Below are 16199 nucleotides of genomic sequence, written 5' to 3'. Positions count from 1 at the left end.
TATATATGCCCCCCCTGCAGTGCACATGGTTTTGCCCATCTGCTAACACATTTTCTTCTACGACCAGGTCTGTATTAGGCCCCAAGTACACAAGAAGAGGACTTAGTATATATATGTAGCTCCGACCTACTATAACCCCCTTGGTATCGGTGAGGTGCTGTGAAGGGTCCTGGGGGAGCAGCGCTTCCCCGCAGCCAGCGTCTGAATGCGGTGAAAATGGCGCGTCTGGTTCCACTCTGACCTGGAGCCCCGCCCCGTGAACGGCACGCGGTCTTCCTGCTTTTTTATACTGGCATGCCTCTATAGTATATGAAAACAGGGTTAGAACCCTGTTTCTACACCAGCGCCAGTGTGGTTTTTGATCTGAGACGCAGCCGTCCCCTTGTGGAGCCCTGCGTCTCTGTACCCTAATGCCGCCAATGGAGTTGGTGACCCGCTACCCGGGACGCAGCCTCTGTACACACCACTCTTCTAGTCTTCAGCTCTGTTAGGGGTGGCGGCGTGATGTGGGAATGTACGCTCACCTCCAGCGGTTTGCAAATAATTCCCCCAGAAGCTATGTCCTGTCAGCGGGGATCGGGACCATTAACCCTATAAGAGGTTGGTACCATCCCCCCCTAAGTCCCACGCTGCAGGCAGGCTGGTGCCAACTAGTCTTGCCTGAAAATAACAAACATAAAAATAAATGCAGAAAACTCTCTGGAGCTCCAGAGGATGTGACCGGCTCCTTCGGGCACATTTTCTAAACTGAGTCTGATGGAGGGGCATAGAGGGGAGGAGCCAGCACACACTCTAAAGATTTAAAGTGCCAAGGCTCTAATAGGACCCATCTGTACCTTATGGTACTAAAACCATCCCAGTATCCCCTAGGACGTTAGAGAAATTGTAATATATCCTTAAGGCAGGATCCGGGCAGCATACCGGCGTTCGGGATGCCGGCAGTTAGAATACCGATGCTGGAATCCAGACACTGGTCACAAGACCAATGCTGGAATCCCGACGTTGATCACAATGCCAGTGCCGGAATCCCGACTACCGGCATCCTGAACGTAAGTATGCTGGGGAGGGTTAGTCTGCAGGGAAGCTAAGGTTTAGGCTGCGGGGGTGGAAGGTTAGGGTTAGGCAGTGGGGAGGGAGGGGTTAGGCTGCGGGGGTGGAAGGTTAGGGTTAGGCAGTGGGGAGGGAGGGGTTAGGCTGCGGGGAGTGGAAGGTTAGGGTTAGGCAGCGGAAAGGGAGGGTAAGGCTGCAGGGGGTGGAAGGTTAGGGGTTAGGCAGCGGAGAGGGAGGGTAAGGCTGCGGGGGATGGAAGGTTAGGGGTTAGGCAGCGGAGAGGGAGGGTAAGGCTGCGGGGGGTGGAAGGTTAGGGGTTAGGCAGCGGAGAGGGAGGGTAAGGCTGCGGGGGGTGGAAGGATAGGGTTAGGCAGTGGGGAGGGAGGGGTTAGGCTGCGGGAGTGGAAGGTTGGGGTTAGGCTGCGGGGGGTGGAAGGTTAGGGGTTAGGCAGCGGAGAGGGAGGGTAAGGCTGCAGGGGGTGGAAGGATAGGGTTAGGTTTAGGCACTAAGCAGGGAGGGTTAGGGTTCAGCTGTGGGGAAGGAGGGTTTAGGCACCACCATGGAAGGTTAGGGTTAGGCTGTGAAGGGTGGGGTAAAAGCGGGAACGAAGGATTAGGGAGTAGATAGAACACTTACCAACAAGGTGTCGGGAGGGTTAGGCTGCGGGTGTGGACAGAAGGGCTAGGCTGTGGGGGTGGAAGGTTAGGGAGTAGAGGGGGAGGGTTAGAACACTTACCAACAAGGTGTCGGGAGGGTTAGGCTGCGGGTGTGGACAGAAGGGCTAGGCTGTGGGGGTGGAAGGTTAGGGAGTAGAGGGGGAGGGTTAGAACACTTACCAACAAGATGTCGGGAGGGTTAGGCTGTGGGTGTGGAAGGTAAGGGTTAGGCTGCGGGGAGGGAGGGTAAGGGAGTAGAGGGGGAGGGTTAGAACACTTACCAACAAGATGTCGGGAGGGTTAGGCTGCAGGTGTGGAAGGTAAGGGTTAGGCTGCGGGGAGGGAGGGTAAGGGAGTAGAGGGGGAGGGTTAGAACACTTACCAACAAGATGTCGGGAGGGTTAGGCTGCAGGTGTGGAAGGTAAGGGTTAGGCTGCGGGGAGGGAGGGTAAGGGAGTAGAGGGGGAGGTTTAGAACACTTACCAACAAGATGTCGGGAGGGTTAGGCTGCAGGTGTGGAAGGTAAGGGTTAGGCTGCGGGGAGGGAGGATAAGGGAGTAGAGGGGGAGGGTTAGAACACTTACCAACAAGATGTCGGGAGGGTTAGGCTGCAGGTGTGGAAGGTAAGGGTTAGGCTGCGGGGAGGGAGGGTAAGGGAGTAGAGGGGGAGGGTTAGAACACTTACCAACAAGATGTCGGGAGGGTTAGGCTGCAGGTGTGGAAGGTAAGGGTTAGGCTGCGGGGAGGGAGGGTAAGGGAGTAGACGGGGAGGGTTAGAACACTTACCAACAAGATGTCGGGAGGGTTAGGCTGCAGGTGTGGAAGGTAAGGGTTAGGCTGCGGGGAGGGAGGATAAGGGAGTAGAGAGGGAGGGTTAGAACACTTACCAACATGGTGTTGGGATTTTGCGCATCGGGATGCCACTGTCGGTATTCTGACCACCGGCATCCCAAGTGCCAGGATCCCAATACCATCCCCTTTAGCATGGATTGATGCTACTGCCATTTTCAAAACATTTTCGCATGCAGGATCATTAGTGAAATGCACTTTGTGAATTACAATGGCAGATTAGGGGTCACTGGTGATCACATATAAACAAACGTCATATAGACTTGCTGGCGATTGGAACAGCTGACAATTACAATCAGTTACGCTGTCAGATTAGGGGGCCATTTATCAACGAGTTTTAGCCATTTAAAACTGGTTGCATATGATAAATGGTGCTCCAGCCAATCAGCTCCCAACTGTCATTTTTCAAACAACAGTTAGGTCAAAAAGAGATTCCCTTTTGGCCGCGCTAACATCAAAACCAAACTGCACCTTTTTAGGTAGTCTCCTGCTAGTGGAGACCAAAAAGATAATAAACAAAAAAATATACCTCAGGTGCACTAATACCTTCTTAATAGGTAGTATACCTTTTTGCAAAACGGTCACTCAATGTTACACAATATAATAAGATATTCAGCAAACTGATATCAAATTAGATACCCGAAAGTTTTATTCCTAGTATAAAAAAAAGGATCTTCACCTAAAGAGCTCACACCTGTAAGGGTGAGGTGATAACCTAACATTGCATCCTTCGAAATTGGACAGGCGGACTTGTTACCATCTATGTGAACTAATATCAACTATATGTATCATGTTTTATAAATGTATGTTTTAGCAACCTCTTTTTAAAAGGTACAGCCGATTACAAAAACGATCCAAGAATGACCCTACGCGTTTCGTCCACACGGGACTTCATCAGGGGTATGGTTCAAAACAAATCGGTTAAACACACTCAACGAGGATTAATTATCTTCGAAACACACAAGTGAGCTTTAATAAGCCAATTTGGTCACCATGGGGTAATAACCATAGAAAAGTGTCGTAAGGGGTCCAAATAGTAATAGCCGAACCGACTTAATCACTGTGATAATAAGAATTTACTCACCGGTAATTCTATTTCTCGTAGTCCGTAGTGGATGCTGGGAACTCCGTAAGGACCATGGGGAATAGACGGCTCCGCAGGAGACTGGGCACATCTAAGAAAGATTTAGGACTATCTGGTGTGCACTGGCTCCTCCCCCTATGACCCTCCTCCAAGCCTCAGTTAGGACACTGTGCCCGGAAGAGCTGACACAATAAAGAAGGATTTTGAATCCCGGGTAAGACTCATACCAGCCACACCAATCACACGTATAACTCGTGATAGGAACCCCGGTTAACAGTATGATAACAAAAGGAGCCTCTGAACAGATGGCTCGCAATAATAACCCGATTTGTGTAACAATAACTATTTACAAGTATTGCAGACAATCCGCACTTGGGATGGGCGCCCAGCATCCACTACGGACTACGAGAAATAGAATTACCGGTGAGTAAATTCTTATTTCTCTGACGTCCTAGTGGATGCCGGGAACTCCGTAAGGACCATGGGGATTATACCAAAGCTCCCAAACGGGCGGGAGAGTGCGGACGACTCTGCAACACCGAATGAGAGAACTCCAGGTCCTCCTCAGCCAGGGTATCAAATTTGTAGATTTTTGCAAACGTGTTTGCCCCTGACCAAGTAGCAGCTCGGCAAAGTTGTAAAGCCGAGACCCCTCGGGCAGCCGTCCAAGATGAGCCCACCTTCCTTGTGGAATGGGCTTTTACAGATTTAGGCTGCGGTAGTCCCACCGCAGAATGCGCCAGCTGAATAGTGCTACAAATCCAGCGCGCAATAGTCTGCTTAGAAGCAGGAGCACCCAGCTTGGTGGGTGCATACAGGATAAACAGCGAGTCAGTTTTTCGGACTCCAGCCGTCCTGGAAACATAAATTTTCAGGGCCCTGACTACGTCCAGCAACTTGGAATTCTCCAAGTCCCTAGTAGCCGCAGGCACCACAATAGGTTGGTTCAAGTGAAAAGCTGAGACCACCTTTGGGAGAAACTGAGGACGAGTCCTCAATTCTGCCCTATCCATATGGAAAATCAGATAAGGGCTTTTACAAGACAAAGCCGCCAATTCTGAAACCAGCCTGGCCGACGCCAGGGCCAACAGCATGACCACTTTCCACGTGAGATATTTTAAATCCACAGTCTTAAGTGGTTCGAACCAATGTGATTTTAGGAATGCCAAAACCACATTGAGATCCCAAGGTGCCACTGGGGGCACAAAAGGAGGCTGAATATGCAGAACTCCTTTGACAAAAGTCTGAACTTCAGGCAGTGAAGCCAGTTCTTTCTGGAAGAAAATCGACAGAGCCGAAATCTGGACCTTTATGGACCCCAATTTGAGGCCCAACGACACCCCTGCTTGCAGGAAGTGCAGGAATCGACCCAGTTGAAATTCCTCCGTCGGGGCCTTCATGGCCTCACACCAAGCAACATATTTCCGCCAAATGCGGTGATAATGTTTTGCGGTGACATCCTTCCTGGCTTTGATCAGGGTAGGGATGACTTCCTCCGGAATACCCTTTTCCTTCAGGATCCGGTGTTCAACCGCCATGCCGTCAACCGCAGCCGCGGTAAGTATTGGAACAGACAGGGTCCCTGCTGCAGCAGGTCTTGTCTGAGCGGCAGAGGCCAAGGGTCCTCTGCAAGCATCTCTTGAAGTTCCGGGTACCAAGCTCTTCTTGGCCAATCCGGAACCACGAGTATGGTTTTCACTCCTTGCCTTCTTATTATTCTCAGTACATTTGGTATGAGAGGTAGAGGAGGAAACACATAAACCGACTGGTACACCCATGGTGTCACTAGAGCGTCCACCGCTATCGCCTGAGGGTCTCTTGACCGGGCGCAATATCTTTTCAACTTCTTGTTGAGGCGGGACGCCATCATGTCTACCTGTGGTTTTTCCCACCGGTTGACCAGCATTTGGAAGACTTCCGGATGAAGTCCCCATTCTCCCGGGTGGAGGTCGTGCCTGCTGAGGAAGTCTGCTTCCCAGTTGTCCACTCCCGGAATGAACACTGCTGTCAGTGCTAACACATGATTCTCTGCCCATCTGAGAATCCTTGTGGCTTCTGCCATAGCCATCCTGCTTCTCGTGCCGCCCTGTCTGTTTACATGGGCGACCGCCGTGATGTTGTCTGACTGGATCAGTACCGGCTGGTTTTGAAGCAGGGGTCTTGCCTGGCTTAGGGCATTGTAAATGGCCCTTAGCTCCAGGATATTTATGTGAAGAGAAATCTCCTGATTTGACCACAGTCCTTGGAAATTTCTTCCCTTTGTGACTGCCCCCCAGCCCCGAAGGCTGGCATCCGTGGTCACCAGGACCCAGTCCTGTATTCCGAATCTGCGGCCCTCTAGTAGATGAGCCCTCTGCAGCCACCACAGCAGCGACACCCTGGTTCTGGACGATAGGGTTATCCGCTGTTGCATCTGGAGATGGGACCCGGACCATTTGTCCAACAGGTCCCACTGGAACGTCCTTGCGTGGAACCTTCCGAATGGAATTGCTTCGTATGAAGCTACCATTTTTCCCAGGACTCGTGTGCATTGATGTACCGACACTTTTCCTGGTTTTAGGATGTCTCTGACCAGAGATGACAATTCCTCGGCTTTTTCCAGTGGAAGAAACACTCTTTTCTGGTCTGTGTCCAGAATCATTCCCAGGAACAGAAGACGTGTCGTCGGGACCAGCTGTGACTTTGGAATATTGAGAATCCAGCCGTGCTGTTGTAGCACTTCCCGAGAAAGTGCCACCCCCACTATCAACTGTTCTTTGGACCTCGCCTTTATCAGGAGATCGACCAAGTACGGGATAATTAAAACTCCCTTCTTGCGAAGGAGTATCATAATTTCGGCCATTACCTTGGTAAAGACCCTCGGTGCCGTGGATAACCCAAACGGCAGCGTCTGGAACTGATAATGACAGTCTTGTACCACAAATCTGAGGTACTCCTGGTGCGGAGGGTAAATGGGGACATGCAGGTACGCATCCTTGATGTCCAGGGAGACCATGTAATCCCCCTCCTCCAGGCTCGCAATAACCGCCCTGAGCGATTCCATCTTGAACTTGAACCTTTTGATATAAGTGTTCAAGTCTTTTAAATTTAAGATGGGTCTCACCGAACCGTCCGGTTTCGGTACCACAAACATTGTGGAGTAGTAACCCTTTCCTTGCTGAAGGAGGGGTACCTTGACAATCACTTTCTGTGAATACAGTTTTTGAATAGCCACCAACACTGCCTCCCTGGCAGAGGGAGTTGCCGGCAAGGCAGATTTTAGGAAACGGCGGGGGGGAGACGTCTCGAATTCCAGCCTGTACCCCTGAGATACTACTTGAAGGACCCAGGGATCCACCTGTGAGAGAGCCCACTGTGTGCTGAAAAACCTGAGACGTGCCCCCACCGTTCCCGGTTCCGCCTGAGCAGCCCCAGCGTCATGCTGTGGACTTACCGGACGCAGGGGAGGACTTCTGCTCCTGGGAACTAGCTGTGTGCTACAGCTTTTTCCCCCTTCCTCTGCCCCTCGGCAGAAAGGATGAGCCTCTAGCCCTCTTATTTTTCTGGGGCCGAAAGGACTGTACCTGATAATACGGTGCTTTCTTTTGCTATGGGGCAGCCTGTGGCAAAAAAGTCGATTTCCCAGCAGTAGCTGTGGAAACGAGGTCTGAAAGACCTTCCCCAAAAAGTTCCACCCCTTTATAGGGTAAAACTTCCATGTGCAGCTTGGAGTCGGCATCACCTGACCATTGCCTAGTCCATAACCCCCGTCTGGCGGCAATGGACATAGCGCTTATTTTTGATGCCAGCCGGCAGATATCCCTCTGTGCATCACGCATGTATAAGACCGTGTCTTTTATATGGTCAATCGTTAACAAAATATTGTCCCTATCCATGGTATCAATGTTTTCCGACAGGGAGTCGGACCACGCAGCTGCAGCACTGCACATCCAAGCTGATGCAATAGCGGGTCTCAATATAATGCCAGTGTGTGTGTATATAGCTTTTAGGGTACTTTCCTGCTTTCTATCAGCAGGCTCTTTTAGGGCGGCCGTATCCGGAGATGGTAGTGCCACCTTCTTTGATAAGCGTGTCAGCGCTTTATCTACCCTAGGGGGTGTTTCCCAGCGTGACCTATCCTCTGGCGGGAAAGGGTACGCAGCCATTAACCGTTTAGAAATGATCAATTTCTTATCTGGGGAAGTCCACGCTTCCTCACACACCTCATTTAATTCGTCAGATGCAGGAAAAACTACTGGTAGTTTTTTCTCACCAAACATAATACCCTTTTTTTTTGTGGTACCAGGGGTATCATCAGAAATGTGTAAAACATTTTTCTTTGCCTCAATCATGTAACGGGTGGATCTATTGGAGGGTACACTCGTCTCATCATCGTCGACACTGGAGTCGGTATCCGTGTCGACATCTGTATCTGTCATCTGAGGTAGCGGGCGTTTTATAGCCCCTGATGACATTTGAGACGCTTGGACAGGCACAAGCTGAGTAGCCGGCTGTCCTATGTCGTCAAACCTTTTATGTAAGGAGCTGACACTGTCACGTAATTCCTTCCATAAGTCCATCCACACTGGTGTCGACCCCGCAGGGGGTGACATCACATTCACAGGCATTTGCTCCGCCTCCACATCATTATCCACATCATACATGTCGACACAGCAGTACCGACACCCAGCAGACACCCAGGGAATGCTCTTACAGAGGACAGGACCCCACAAAGCCCTTTGGGGAGACAGAGGGAGAGTATGCCAGCACACACCAGGGCGCTATATAACACAGGGATATCACCTATACAGAGTGTTTTCCCTTATAGCTGCCTATATAATATATATACTGCGCCTAAATTGTGCGCCCCCTCTCTTTTTTACCCTTTCTGTAGTGCAGGACTGCAGGGGAGAGCCAGGGACCTTCCTTCCAGCGGAGCTGTGAGGGAAAAATGGCGCCAGTGTGCTGAGGGAGATGGCTCCGCCCCTTTTTCGGCGGGCTTTCTCCCGCTATTTTATCGTTTCTGGCAGGGGTTAATATACACCTATATAGCCCCTGAGGCTATATATAGTGTTAGTTTTGCCAGCCAAGGTGTTAATATTGCTGCTCAGGGCGCCCCCCCCCAGCGCCCTGCACCCATCAGTGACCGGAGTGTGTGGTGTGCATGAGGAGCAATGGCGCACAGCTGCAGTGCTGTGCGCTACCTTGGAGAAGACAGAAGTCTTCAGCCGCCGATTTTCTGGACCACCTTCTTGCTTCTGGCTCTGTAAGGGGACGGCGGCGCGGCACCGGGAACGGACGACGAGGTCGGGTCCTGTGTTCGATCCCTCTGGAGCTAATGGTGTCCAGTAGCCTAAGAAGCCCAAGCTACCACCAGTTAGGTAGGTTCGCTTCTTCTCCCCTTAGTCCCTCGCTGCAGTGAGCCTGTTGCCAGCAGGTCTCACTGTAAAATAAAAAACCTAAACTATACTTTCTTCTAGGAGCTCAGGAGAGCCCCTAGTGTGCATCCAGCTCAGCCGGGCACAGAAATCTAACTTAGGCTTGGAGGAGGGTCATAGGGGGAGGAGCCAGTGCACACCAGATAGTCCTAAATCTTTCTTAGATGTGCCCAGTCTCCTGCGGAGCCGTCTATTCCCCATGGTCCTTACGGAGTTCCCAGCATCCACTAGGACGTCAGAGAAATGTGTTTCTCCCTCTGTTCAGCGGCAAACAGTTGGGAGCGGATTGGCTGGAGCACCATTTATCATACGCAACGAGTTTTAAATCGATAAACCTCTTTGATAAATGGGCCCCTGTATACTAGGAACCAAAAAAGAAAAAACAAGCACCCAAGGAGACAAATGTCGAATAAATGGGAAAATATAAAAGTCCACAATGGGTGGGAGCCTTTAAGGTAGTCGCTAGATGTAAAGCAGTAATTAGTTTAAAGACAAAACAAACCTAATGACCATCTTGCTTTTTTTTTTTTTATACATTTGCAAAAATCTCAAAAACACTTTTTTCACGTTATGGGGTATTGTGTGTAGAATTTTGAGGGGTAAAAAAATTAATTTATTCCAGTTTGGAATAAGGCTGTAACATAACAATATGTGGAAAAAGTGAAGCGCTGTGAATACTTTCTGGATGCACTGTAACTGCCATATAACAGGAGCTGGTTTGCTGGTCATTTATCACTCTTTCTATATCTCCACTTTATTACATTTTAAGGCTTAATACATTTGGGCCATTTAATGACCCTTATGAGTTACTCACATCGATAATGGACGCTGCGCTGCTGTCCAGGTGCTTGTACAAATCATACAGGACTTCCCTTAGTTTCTTCATGGTCTTCTTGTTGGGCTGAAGCAGCATGGCTTGGAAATTCACTGGTAATCCATACCTAGGAACAGAGTAAGCATTACTTTCCCAACGCTGCTCAGTGTTTGCTAAAAACGCCAACTTTGCCAATTAAATAGCGTATTTGTTTCCAAATGTAACAGTAACTATTCCTTAATAAATAAGTAGGGAACTAGACAGACTGATAAATATCATGATTCTTTGTACTTAGTTACGTTTCGGACATACAGGTTATTTTCAAAACTGCTACAGCACACTAACAACAATAAAGTCTACTCCAACAACTGGTGGCTCCTTCCTACCTTAGCACCGACTCCACAAACACCCGCAGCGCTTTCACATGGATCCACGCAATAAAAGCTTCGCTGAAATTGACTTTCAGCCATCGTACGAGAGGACCCTGCAGATGACACAAATTATCACCGCATTACCTGATTATCGCAGAGAACGTTTACAAACACGGACATTAGTGCAAATTACAGCCATTTAAAATAATGTTGTTTTTTTACTGCAATATTATTTATTATGTTGTACCAATAGGAAAATCATTTTGATTTATTAAAGCACTTAAGTAATTTCCCTTTTAATCTTGGCCTATTTTGTTCTGGTAGAAATAATTTGGGATTGAGGTCAAGAAGATTAGATAACACAGTATAACATATTGATTCTAAAGGGAACAGTCATGAAAAAAAAAACATTTTTTGCAGTTCTATGTTTATAAACTATAATATTGTGCCCTGCAATTGATATAACAAATTATATCTATCTCTATATATACACATATCCCATCCATCCATTTTGTGACAAGATCACTGGAATAGTGACGGAAGGCAGGTATATTTGCCCTAGGTTTCTTACCTATGTGTTTTAAAACCCCCAGGAATATTGTGTTAGTTCTGCTGAGAGCTTTCGGCAAGAACTGGATAAGTGTCCTGGGGTTGGACGTGAGAAGAGAGGGTGGGTTCTCTATCCATTTAAGCCCAGATCAGGTTTTTGGGCTTTTAACCTGATAAAGGGTTACTTAGGGCTTTCAGCTGTATGGGTATGTTAAAAAGACTGTCAGCCTGATCTTTGCTCTCCCACACTACCTGGGGAAAGATGAGAGACTATGGAGTCTCTCTGAGCGGGAATCCTGCTGCTGAAAACCAGTGAGCTGTGCCTGGTAAACGTCTCCTTGGTTTTGTTTTTTTTAGTGAGTTAGAATTATACTATGTTTAGTTAGTGCCAGCTGACAAGGTATTTTCTTTTTGATGTTTAGGAGATGGTACCTGTTCCCCTGACCCTGTTACAAATATACACACACACACAGTTTTTTGCTGTGGAGTCGCTGTACTCATTGCCCATATCACTACGATTCACATCAGCCAGTTCATACTTGGATAGATTTTTGGATTAATTCATTCAATGAATCTAGATCAGACTACCAGGAGCTCATTTGGTGAATTCTTCTTTTGGAAACGCAGTTGGCTGTAATATCCCAATGTAATGAGTATTATAGACACCATTCTCTATACGAGTATTTGTATGCAGAAACTAAATTCCTGAACCTGATGGTGATGCCTGCTGCATCTGTTGAACTATCACTTCATACAAACAGCCCTGTCCTGTATATTTATACTGCCATATAATTCATAGAATATCAGCTATTTATTTATACTGTCCCTACATATTTATACATGCAGTCACTATTGTGCAGGGCAGTGTGCTGTGCTCTCAGTGCGTCTAATGGTGACATTTTTCTAAGTTCTACTAAACTTGTTGTTCCAGCTTTGGTCTTAGTAACTGAATGGCAACGCCATGAGTGGGCAACTGCATTTCTGGGTCAGTGTTCACCCCACGCTTGTGGCAGTGGGGGTTAGGAAGGATATTACAATTTCCTGCTCTACTGGAACAAAACAAATTCAATTCTGATTGGACATCTGTTCTGCATCCCCCACACGTTGAAGTAATAATCATACACAACTGTGAGAAGGATTGCTAACATTTCACTTTTTTATGAGAAATTTGTAGCCATTATTGAATTGAAGCAGGGGACAGCGCTAATTTACCATGAGCCTATTTCCCTTTAAAATTAACTAACTAAATAATATAATATAGATAAATAAGATGACAGCAGTTATGCGCAACTAAATTCTGCACTGTTGATAATGTCTGCATGGCTCTCCACAAAGGATTCTGGGCAATATAAGGAAGGGTTGTGGGTATTAAAAGGAATTACTGGTTTATTAGAATGTTGCGACTCTCTCATACATATCTCATTTTGCGTTTTAATACATATTGTTCTTACAAACTGTTTTTTCTTATCAGTGGATAGTCTGTTCATTTCTTCTTTATCGGCTTTCATCTCCTCTTCATTGTACTGGAAATCGCGGACAACAAACCTGTGCGGAAGACAATCATTATGTGACATTTTGTCATGTGTGGGCACTGTGTTTCAATAACTATCCCAATAGCTTACTTATTCTCCCTGGCTTTGTGACGGAAGTCATCCACTGCTTTTCGGAACAGAGTTACATTACACAGGTAACTGTCTTGGTCTTCTGATATGACGCTGTGCATGATAAAGGAAGTTAAACTGTTACAAGAGAAGGTTGGTCACTGCAGAGCTGTCACTTAGCTAAACAGGGCAAAGACACTAGCGATCCCTAAGTGTTAAATCAAAAGACTGTACCACTGTGGGCCTAATTCTGAGTTAATCGCAGCAGGATATTTGTTAGCAGTTGGGCAAAACCATGTGCACTGCAGGGGAGGCAGATATAACATGTGCAGAGAGAGTTAGATTTGGGTGGGGTGTTTTCAAACTGAAATCTAAATTGCAGTGTAAAAATAAAGCAGCCAGTATTAACCCTGCACAGAAACAAAATAACCCACCCAAATCTTACTCTCTCTGCAAATGTTGTATCTGCCCCTCCCCCCTGCAGTGCACATGGTTTTGCCGAATTGCTAACAAACTTGCTGCTGCGATCAACTCAGAATTACCCCCTGTATACAAGAGCTAGCGGGGAAACCAACTACCTGTCCTCCCATTACTGTATCCCTGCACAATAGCGCAGATGCTCTTTTCTCGCCACACCATACTGATCTATAGACCAGAAGATGTATGAGCAGTGTAGACCGCCAGACTTGCAAATGCAGCCGTAAGCAACAGGCCATGATCTGAGTAGGTCTCCCTAATAGTTAGGTCTCTAGCATAAAGTTTCTAACAAGAGATTTTTTTCCATTATATTGTAAATGGTCATTTGAGGTGCTGGTAGGTTACTTTGCAAACGTAATAAACTTTCCTATACCATATAGACAGTAAGACACAAATAATATTTCCACTGTTACATTTACCCCCTCCAGGGTTCTTTGTAAGCTCAGGACCGCTTGCCCTTACTCTATGGGGGATATTCATTAAGTGTCGGATCCATTCAGACATGCATTTGTCCGACAAGGGATAATCAATGAACGGCCAAATCCGACTGTCGGATTGGGCCATTCCCGGCGTCCTGTCCTGCTGTCAACGGCTGCCGGGTGCGCTGACAGCGGCGGCGGGACATGTCCGCGGCAGTGGGGGAGGCGCTGCCAGGAGTAAGGAACCTGGCCGGGGGAATGCCCTGCTCAATCCAACTTTTTTTAAAGTCGGATTGAGATTGTTGGAAAGGGGGCCAAAACCTGTCAAATTCGGCCCCGTTTCCGACAGAAGCACACGGATCGGTGCCTATTCCACTGATCCAAGTGTTTTCCGACAAGTCTGGAATTCCCGACTTGTTTGAAAAAAAAAAAAATGGGGGAAAAAATTATATTAATCGCTTAATATAAATTGAGGTGCTTTTGACAGGGCTGATTTCCTAAGCTGCTGTCAAACGGGGTGATAGTCAGTCACCCTAATACGAAAAGAATTATGTAAAAACAGCGCTATATCAGGTGCTAATTCAAAAGTAATTAATATCCATTTAATATATAATAATATCACAAATTCATACAATATACAAAAAAAAGATTTTACTTACTGGTAAATCTATTTCTCGTAGTCCGTAGTGGATGCTGAGGACTCCGTAAGGACCATGGGGATAGACGGGCTCCGCAGGAGACATGGGCACTTTAAGAAAGAATTTAGGTTCTGGTGTGCACTGGCTCCTCCCTCTATGCCCCTCCTCCAGACCTCAGTTAGAGAAACTGTGCCCAGAAGAGCTGACAGTACAAGGAAAGGATTTTGGGAATCCAGGGCAAGACTCATACCAGCCACACCAATCACACCGTATAACATGAGTTTATAACAACCAGTCAGCAGTATGACAAACAACAGAGCATCAGGTCAAACCCTGATGCAACCATAACATAACCCTTATTGAAGCAATAACTATATACAAGCATTGCAGAAGTCCGCACTTGGGACGGGCGCCCAGCATCCACTACGGACTACGAGAAATAGATTTACCGGTAAGTAAAATCTTATTTTCTCTAACGTCCTAGTGGATGCTGGGGACTCCGTAAGGACCATGGGGATTATACCAAAGCTCCCAAACGGGCGGGAGAGTGCGGATGACTCTGCAGCACCGATTGAGCAAATAAAAGGTCCTCCTCAGCCAGGGTATCAAACTAGTAGAACTTTGCAAAAGTGTTTGAACCTGACCAAGTAGCCGCTCGGCAAAGTTGTAATGTCGAAACTCCTCGGGCAGCCGCCCAAGAAGAGCCCACCTTCCTAGTGGAATGGGCCTTAACTGATTTTGGCAGCGGCCATCCAGCCGCAGAATGAGCCTACTGAATCGTGTTACAGATCCAGCGAGCAATAGTTTGCTTTGAAGCAGGAGCACCCAGCTTGTTGGATGCATACAGGATAAACAACGACTCTGTTTTCCTGACCCTAGCCGTTCTGGCTACATAAACCTTCAAAGCCCTGACCACATCAAGCAACTCGGAATCCTCCAAGTCACGAGTAGCCACAGGCACCACAATAGGTTGGTTTATATGAAAAGATGAAACCACTTTCGGCAGAAATTGTGGACGAGTCCGCAATTCTGCTCTATCCACATGGAAAACCAGATAGGGGCTTTTATGTGACAAAGCCGCCATCTCTGACACACGCCTCGCCGAAGCCAAGGCTAATAGCATGACCACCTTCCAGGTGAGATATTTAAACTCCACCGTTTTAAGTGGTTCAAACCCAGTGGGATTTCAGGAAACTTAACACCACGTTAAGATCCTAAGGTGCCACTGGAGGCACAAAAGGGGGCTGAATATGCAGCACTCCCTTTACAAACGTCTAAACTTCAGGTAGTGAAGCCAGCTTCTTTCGAAAGAAAATGGATAGGGCCGAAATCTGGACCTTAATGGAACCCAATTTTAGGCCCAAATTCACTCCGGACTGTAGGAAGTGAAGGAAACGGCCCAGCTGGAATTCCTCCGTAGGAGCATTCCTGGCCTCACAGCAATAAACATATTTTCGCCATATACGGTGATAATGTTGAGCTGTCACGTCCTTCCTATCCTTTATCAGCGAAGGAATTACTTCATCCAGAATGCCTTTCTCTGCTAGGATCCGGCGTTCAACCGCCATGTCGTCAAACGCAGTCGCGGTAAGTCTTGGAACAGACAGGGCCCCTGTTGCAACAGGTCCTGTCCTAGAGGAAGAGGCCACGGGTCCTCTGTGAGTATTTCTTGCAGATTTGGATACCAAGTCCTTCGTGGTCAATCTGGAACAATGATTGTTCTCACTCCTCTTTTTCTTATTATCCTCAGCACCCTGGGTATGAGAGGAAGAGGAGAAAATACATAGACCGACTGGAACACCCACGGTGTCACCAGGGCGTCCACAGCTACCGCCTGAGGGTCTCTTGACCTGGCACAATACCTCTGTAGCTTTTTGTTGAGGCGGGATGCCATCATGTCCACCTGTGGCAGTTCCCACTGACTTGTAATCTGTGCGAAGACTTCCTGATGAAGTCCCCACTCTCCCGGGTGGAGGTCGTGTCTGCTGAGGAAGTCTGCTTCCCAGTTGTCCACTCCCGGGACGAACACTGCTGACAGTGCGCTTACGTGATTCTCCGCCCAGCGAAGAATTCTGGTGGCTTCGCCATCGCCACCCTGCTCCTTGTGCCGCCTTGTCGGTTTACATGAGCCGCTGCGGTGATGTTGTCTGACTGAATCAGAACCGGTTGGTCGCGAAGCAGGGTCTCCATTTGACGTAGGGCATTGTATATGGCCCTTAGTTCCAGGATGTTGATGTGAAGGCAAGTCTCCTGACTTGACCACAGACCTTGGA

The 16199-nt window shown here is 47.8% G+C and overlaps 1 protein-coding gene across 2 annotated transcripts in view; it reads right to left on the bottom strand.

Annotated features, from left to right (window-relative positions):
* The window catches only part of ATP6V1C1 (ATPase H+ transporting V1 subunit C1), a 138941-nt gene that overhangs the window by 21378 nt on the left and 101364 nt on the right, over positions 1–16199 (bottom strand). For both annotated transcript variants that reach the window (XM_063924239.1, XM_063924238.1), the window contains exons 9-12: positions 12414–12506; positions 12243–12336; positions 10258–10355; positions 9872–9998 (exon numbers count right to left, since the gene is read on the bottom strand). In XM_063924239.1, the coding sequence (XP_063780309.1) occupies positions 9872–9998; positions 10258–10355; positions 12243–12336; positions 12414–12506 (412 nt within the window). The remainder of the gene's footprint in view (positions 1–9871; positions 9999–10257; positions 10356–12242; positions 12337–12413; positions 12507–16199) is intronic.

Source organism: Pseudophryne corroboree, chromosome 5 (genome assembly GCF_028390025.1).
Source record: "Pseudophryne corroboree isolate aPseCor3 chromosome 5, aPseCor3.hap2, whole genome shotgun sequence".
NCBI classification, from domain to species: Eukaryota; Metazoa; Chordata; class Amphibia; order Anura; family Myobatrachidae; genus Pseudophryne; species Pseudophryne corroboree.
Note: the sequence above shows the minus strand (reverse complement) of the source record. Positions and strands in the feature narration are given on the sequence as shown.